We start from the raw sequence: 8,017 nt of genomic DNA, 5'->3' as shown, positions 1-8,017 counted from the left end.
AGATGGGGATGGAGGTGGGTTTTGAGTGTGGCGGGAATCAGCAGCTGATAAGGAGCAAAGAAATGCCACTTAAACAGGACGCAGTTTAGGATGTGTCGTATGACTATTGGTTAACGTTGATTAGCTGCACCTGATGTGATCGGCTGATGCAAACTTGACTGACGCTACGCTGGATTGGGGTACAACAATAAAGATAACACTGCAAACCTTTAAATTTGAATATGCTTTAGTTTGAAATTCTTTAACAAAGAGGATATTGTATGGTGAGGCTCATGGATCCACGTTGTGGTGAAAAGCTAAATATCAACAAAGCTATGCCCTATCAGGGCCAAGGAAATCCCCAGTTCCAACAATAAAATCCTATTAATAATAATCTTATGTGTACAAATACTGTTTTATTTTGTCTCATATCAAACAAACAGCATTGGAGGTCATGTGACTAGTTATGATGTCATTTCTAATGACCCAACTAATGCTCTATACCTTTATGGATGTTGTAGGTCTGCAAAGCAGTTGCTGGGGTTTGTCTTTTCTTTATTTTACTTATGTTAGGCCCCTAAATTATTTTTAATTTTAAGAAAGTAAATCTTTAGTGTTAGCATAATTCGCATCAAAATCTAATAAACCGGTTTACATGTACTGTAGATAGAACAGTGAATAAATGCACGTTAAGGTCACACAAGTTCAGTAGTCATGGTTAAGTTTAGTGTATTTATTTCTCAAGAGGGCTCTTATCGTGCAAGCCAAAAAATATCATCACAGTGAAATCATAAGGGGAGGTTATAGCAAGGCCAGCGTAAGTTCAGCGGCCGTCACTCTGAGTGTGGCCCTGTTGTGACCACAGTTTCACATCTACCCTTATGACCTCATGCTGCCTGGTAATCACAGTTCCAAATATTTTACACAATAGAAACGACAAGAGCAAAGAAAAGAAAAAGAAAGTGGAAAAGTATACTTTATTTTACAGTTATATTTGTTAAAGGAAGACCATCCTGTGAGAGACGTTTCAAGGAACACACCACAAAAAACACACATTCCAGCTATGTTGGGGTATAAACTTGAATTATAACTTCTAAAAATATTTATGATACAAAACTGGAAACCTTTTTCACAAAACATTACAATGTATAGATCTGTGGTTGATGTAGAGATGCAAGAGTTCTAATGTAAAAGCTGTTCCTTTCCTAAATGTTTTCATCAAAGAAATCACAGTGCATACCAACAATTCCTTATTTGATAAAACAAGTCACGATTATGTTATAAGAGTTAAAGCAGGCGAGTGTTTTAGTGTGGGAAACTTTCAGCCAATCAAATTCTTGGGGACCTCCTCACTCCCAAAACACATACATATAAATTCTCCATCGATTTGAAGACCTCACTTTCTTTCAGAAAAACACTAAAATGCTAGACTCACTAACATTTCTTTTTGAGAAATTCTTGCTTTTCTCAAATTTTAAACTGTTTCAAAGTCTATGGCAGCAGGAGGAGAAGAGTCCGGTGAGATGCTCTGTGTGTAGGAGAGGAGATCTGCTGGAGGTTCAGCGCACTCTCTTCACTCATTACGGCATCTATCTAGGCGAGAACAGAGTGGCGCACCTCATGCCCGACATCATGCCTATATTAACCAATAACAAACAGCTCATTAAACCAGTCGTCACCAACAAAAGACTCATTTTAGGATGCATTTGCAAAAACGCGAGTGTACGTGTTGATTCTGTTGAAGATTTCGCATACGGAGATCAGATTCTGGTGAATGATATGGATATGCAAATAAAGTGCCAGGCTCTGGCGAACGAGGACGTGGCGAGGAGAGCCGAGAAACTGATCGGTTCGATCCAGTACAGTTTATTATGGAATAACTGCGAACATTTTGTGACGTACTGCAGGTATGGGACACCTGTGAGCCGGCAGACAGAGAGGGTAAGTTTTCCTTATTGGAGGAAAATGCAACACTTACTTAAACCAAACAATAATATTATATATAGTTGTAGTTTGTAATAGTGAAAAAAATAAAATAAAAAATAGAAAATACACACAAACATATAATAAAAAAGTTGTGTTACATTTTAATTATATTAATAATATTCATATAAAATGTTTTGAAAAATGGTGTAAGAATTGTGCTTTTAATATAATAATCCAAATACTTTTTTTGTTACAGTTCTGCAGCTGTCTAAAATCCATCATCCGAGACCAGAGAAGTTTGGCCTTAACTGTTCTGTTGGGAATGATGTACTCCATCTGTTTTGGACTGGCACCTTCAACTACAATACCCACAATCCTTATTCCTTTCATTCTGTGGATGGCAGGCTGAGAGAACATAGAAGACAGCCTGGCCTTGGGACATTTACACAATAATACATGAATAGATGTTTATTTAATCCACTATCAATTCTGATCAATGTTTGATTATGGTTTGCATTTTACGACTATAGACGGTTTAATTTTAACAACATAAACAAAGGTTACTGCACATGCACACTTTTGTGACCCCAACTTACTTGGCTAACTTGTCTCTCCAATATTTTTAAGTTAGACTGCGATACCAAGCTCAACAGCTAGATGTGCAAACGGTTTGTTTAAATGTGTCCGAACTGCAGGACCCATTCCACAAATTGTTTATTTAAAAAAATGAACATACAAACAAATTCTACCAATCGTTTATTATACAAGTAGTAGAAAGTAAAATAATACAAATTAATATGAACAGAAATTAAATTAAATATACATATTACATTATTAGACACTACCCCAACACAAACCGGAAGTAAACTGGGGGTCAGGTGTGCGCGCGTCTGATGAAACGGTCTATACTTGAAAATTATAATTTAATGTAAATGTTTATGGAGAGTATTTCTCTATATAGTTTCTTTATTAACTCTAGTGTATTTACAGCCATGCTGTATGTTTTTCAATTTAAATCATATACCGAAAATCTATCAAGCCAGTATTGTGAAGCATACGGTCAATTACAGAATAGCCTACATGAAATTCATGAGTGTTTACAATTTTATGAATTTCACAATATTATGATGTAAAATATCGAACAGCATTTCTGAGAGTATGTACAGTAAATATTATTTAGTACAGTAATTTAGCATTCTTCTGTCTTTAATTAGAATCATTTTGAGGAAAATCAAGATTTTTATGATTTTTTATAGAAATTACTAAATACTATAATCATTTTAGCTTTCAGCTGTAAACAACTGATTCGAATTTTGCTAAATCTAATATATGAAATGTACATAAAACGATTTTTTCCTATTTTTTTAAAATAGTCTGAATATATGACCTGTGTTTGAACCTGTGGAATTTGCTTTTGGTTCTGTAATCTGCAGTGATGATAGCCTAATGCTTTCTCTACTTCCACAGCTGCACCAGCACAGTAAGTTATTAGACACGAGAATCGTTTATTTTCATTTATAAGATCGTGTGGTTGTTTGAATCGCGATCTTTTAACGATTAATCATGCAGCTCAAGAATCTTTAGAAAATGTATACTCCGTGGGGCGGTTTCCCGGACAGGGATTAGTTTAAGAAAGGACTTGGTTAAATTAGGATATTTAAATCGTTTTTAAAAACATACTTTACAAAAAAAACATTATGTGGGCATCTTGAGACAAAACAATCATACTGATATATTATAAGACATGTCCGAGAAACCGCCCCCTTCAGTCAAGTGTACTCGTCTACTTGTGTGTTTTTAAATGCCAAACAGGATTTCACAATTTCCTCCTACAAGTACAGATTGTGAATTAGGGTATGTCAGTGACCTGGGTTTCCTCAGTTCACAACAGACCTGAAAATTTTTCTGGAATAAAAAATGTGTTTGTAAACCTCCTTATAAGGCTGCTAAACAAATAGTAGTGCCTGAACTAATAGATAGATTGGTAGAATTTATCCGGCAATTTTCACAAGAGCAACATCAACAAATAACAGATAAAACTGCAGTTCATGTATACATACAACACCCTTTAATGGTGGTAGAGAGGATATAATAGGTCAGCATAGTTCAAAACCTTTAAAATCCAATTTCCTTTCTGTTCCAGAAAAGCTTTTTTGTTGTGAAAACTGTTCTTAAGACTATAAAAAAGTAAGAAATAAATTGTCAATGCACTTCCCTTAGGGAAACAAAATCACAGTGAATTATTTTTTGAAGTTTGTTAAAGATTAATAGCTAAGTACAGAGTGCAATACATTACTAAAATCCACATTCAGAGTTGCACTAAGACTCAGAAGTGATTTAGTAATACATTAATTTTGAAACAACAACACCATCTAGTGGAAAGATATAAAATGATAAAGCATAACCTTGCTACATATATTGCTATGTTCTGTTTTACTCTCTGACCCTGTCAGTTATGATTGGAGTCTTTGTACTTTTGTATCTAGGCACTATGACAGCCCTCACACCCTTCCAACTGTCATCAATCTTTCAACCATCTGGTGGGCATCTTGAAGACACCCCGGGTGGAGTTTGTCCTCCACTCTTGATCTAGAAACAGCAACAACATATTCAGTGCATTAACCTTACTACAACTTACTGAATAAATAAACAGGACAAAGTGAGGTCTTTGAAAACATGTGACAAAGATTGATGTAATGATGGATTGTGAAACATTTAATGGAGATAAGGCATGTGGCAGCATCACAAAATATAGTTATATAATACAGGCATTTGTATTTTTTGGAAATTTTTGAAACTATAGACATGATGGTCTGTCTATCACTGCAGATAAATAATGTGTGAAGATGGTATTTGCTCATGGAGACACATAAATGCACATTACTACATTGATGCCGCTATGTACTTTGGTACATACACCTTACCTCTACTGAATTCTTTAATACTTGATATTGAGTACATAACACTTATGTTCAAGTCAAACTGAACTTCAGTGACCTGATCTTTGAACCAGGCAAAATATCAGGCAAAATTCAAACAAAAACAGACAAAAAAGGTTTTGAAAAATTGCAGTAATGTGACATGTTATTTCCTGGAATTATGTGACACATTCTAACAAACAGAATATTTAATATATGAATTACTCTGGAGGACATCTGTCATTTGCCCATACTAAAACTCATGCACTGATGAGCAGGACAAAGATAGAGATCATCTGATAAGCTGAGGGGGCTGCATAAAACTAACTTTGAAGGGAATAAAGAGAATAAAAACTAAACTAATGAGGACACTTCTTTATCATTTCATTTTCTACATGCACTGGCAGTGCGTTTAAAAAGCTGAAAAATTATCACACTGTGAACAGAAATAAAATTTTTTACATTTACTAATTTAAAATGACTATGAAATAATATTGAATATAAAACACTTTATGTTTCAATTTATTTGATTGCAAGAAGGACTGAAGCAAAAATTTACAAACAACAATGTTTCTCTTACATTCCTTTAAATTCTCCTTATGTTTTGCTGCTATATTCTTACCCTAAACAGCTGAGAACACTACGACCTACAACACTCAGAAGCATCACCTCAGGGAGCAGGTTATTTCTGTCTTTGTGTTCCGTGGAGTGTTGTTGTGCTACTGCTTTTTGTGTCAATTAGTCTGACTGGACATTTTCCTCAGGAAGTGAATAAAAATCCATATCAATTAATTACACAGCTTGTAAATGATTTAAGTAGCCAGCTCGATTCTACAGTATTAGAAACCCTTTTCACAGCGAAATTTAAGCTGTTACAGCTGTATGAAAAGTGCATTTTTGAACTGCTGGTGGCGCTATAGAGAAGGAGCATGCACACACGTCAACCAGCTGGAGCAAGAGAGAGAACACTTTGTTTGTTTGTTTACTGCATTTCGGCGAGGAATGTTACATTTATGGTGGATATAACTCTGGATTTGGAGATAGTTTGAAACTGAAAGATGGAGCGGCCCCAACTCTAAAAGATGCCGGACATGAACCAAACGCTGTAGTGAAACTGAGTCATACTGTGTGTCTATTTTTAGTGGCAATGGGTGTGCACATTTGGAAATAATTGTACAGCTGTGTCTGTTGTTTATAAATGTGATTAACTCAAGATTAACATGAGATATACAGAAGCTGTCTGAGTTACGGCCACTTTAAGGCATGGTGAATTAGGGTTGGACAATGTCTACCAAATTGGCATCAGAGGATGGCTACAGTCAAACATCGTGATAAACGATGACACCACCCTGTGGCGTTTTAAAGTGAGGCGCGTCTGGCACAAGCTGCGCAGAGACACATCTTTAAAGAGCGTGAGCGGGCAGTTATCAATTCAGGTCAGCGCAAGCTTCACAGTTATAATGTGAGGCTGATTGTATTGTTTTTCTGATGTTCCATTCAAGATTTCGTCTTCTTTATACAATATAGAGGTGTAAACGTTTTGGCCGTACAGGGCCGTTTCTAGCCTTTGGGGCTCCCTAGGCAAGATTCAAATTTTCACCCCCGATGGCTCTGCCCTCCAACCACCATGCTCCACGTCTACACCATACAACTCATTTGCCACCTTCCATTAGAAAGAAAAAGAAACATTTGGGAAAACACAATTAATAATTATTGCAATTTCTTTTTAAATCAAATATTTTAACTTATACTGTATTAAACGTCAGCAGAAATAACATTTTGAATTATGGACGTGACATAAAATGCTCAGAGAATTAATTTGTTATGAATATATTGAACCATCTGTATAAATTTGACTAAACCCTTGTTGATAGAGTCTAAACATCAAAAATTTCAGTCTATGAACACATTTTTTATTTTAGAACGTGGTTTTTGGAAGACGAAAAACTTTGTAGGATTTCTGTGCATTAAAATGCACAATACTGAAGCAATAATCGCAAATTAATGGAAAAGGAATGCCTCTTTATAGATTTATAGATAGTTTAACATTTCATGTGTCCATTAATGAGGAATATGTAGAGTTATGGATGTGACCTGACTATGAAAAATCATGCACTAAAAAAACCCCAAATGATTTACAAATTGAAGAGAGATCTCACATGGGTATTTGAAACACAGAATGTTAATATCTGTGCTGTTACCATAGTAAAAACCGTTGGTAAAAACTTAATTTTTTCATGGTAAGGTTGACATTTTCACGGAATTGCCCAAAACACTTTCTTTTACTTGAATTAAGACAACAATATATTACGCTATCAGCTATTAAGTATTATAAAGTAATACACAGTTACCAGTTTTCAATGAAATAACTTTGCACAAAGGAAGTAAATGAATAAAATGACATAAAACAAATAGACATTTGCATTTTAAACATTTTCTACTGTCTTACTATATAGTAAGGACTGGGCCTTGCCTCTGGTGCTTCTTCTGCATTAGTTGCTAATAGAGCAGCAACCAGCTCTATGGTGATAGAGCAGCAACCAGCTTACAAAACAATTACAACCTTTTGTTTTCTTTTTCTCATCCTCTTTTTTCTTTTTACGATACTGCGCCCCTTGATGGCTTTTACCTTTTCATGATGATAATTTAAACCAGGTAAGGACGCTCACTGGCGTCCCTTACTGGTGGCCCCCTAGGCGACTACCTAGCTTGCCTATGCCTCGAAACGGTGCTGTGGCGGTACAATGTACAACAGCAATTAAAGGCCGTAAATTATTTAGGCCATAATGCAGTTAGCCTATGCATAAATCCTAAATGAAAACTGAGATGAATTAATGCCTCTTCGTCTGCCTCTAGATGACGTTTTAAAGTTGAAAATGACTATCTGCAAAATAACCATTACAAAATACAAAATGTTACAGTAAACATGATCTACGGTGACCCATTGGTGCACAGCAAAACTAAATTTAAAAGGCAAATATAAGTTCACAACACAATGCAATCAAGCTACAACACAACGGAATAAAGAATCAACACAATGGAAAAAAGAAACAACACAACGGAATTGAGTCACAACACAACGGAAAAAGCCACAACACAACGGAAAACATATTTTCATTTAATTCTGTTAAAAAAATTATTTCATCAAAACACTTAGCCTATTATAAATACGACCAGTATTGCTCACAATAAAG

At 35.3% G+C, this 8,017-nt stretch overlaps 1 protein-coding gene across 1 annotated transcript; it reads left to right on the top strand.

Annotated features, from left to right (window-relative positions):
- Nucleotides 1-1,383: 1,383 nt before the first annotated feature.
- Nucleotides 1,384-4,127, top strand: lrata (lecithin retinol acyltransferase a). Its single transcript, XM_079461990.1, has 2 exons — nt 1,384-1,920; nt 2,162-4,127. The coding sequence occupies exons 1-2, from the start codon at nt 1,402-1,404 to the stop codon at nt 2,312-2,314; spliced, it is 672 nt and encodes a 223-aa protein (XP_079318116.1). The 5' UTR covers nt 1,384-1,401; the 3' UTR covers nt 2,315-4,127.
- Nucleotides 4,128-8,017: the final 3,890 nt, after the last annotated feature.

The sequence above is a fragment of the Barbatula barbatula genome (assembly GCF_947034865.1).
Source record: "Barbatula barbatula genome assembly, chromosome: 8".
In the NCBI taxonomy this organism is placed as follows: Eukaryota; Metazoa; Chordata; class Actinopteri; order Cypriniformes; family Nemacheilidae; genus Barbatula; species Barbatula barbatula.
This window is presented reverse-complemented; position numbering and strand designations above follow the sequence as displayed.

Bases quoted from the DNA above. Each gene is read 5' to 3' on its own strand.
- lrata (XM_079461990.1), top strand. From the start codon at position 1,402: ATGCTAGACTCACTAACATTTCTTTTTGAGAAATTCTTGCTTTTCTCA. The intron at 1,921-2,161 runs GTAAGTTTTCCT...TTTTTGTTACAG, and splicing joins TGAGCCGGCAGACAGAGAGG to TTCTGCAGCTGTCTAAAATC.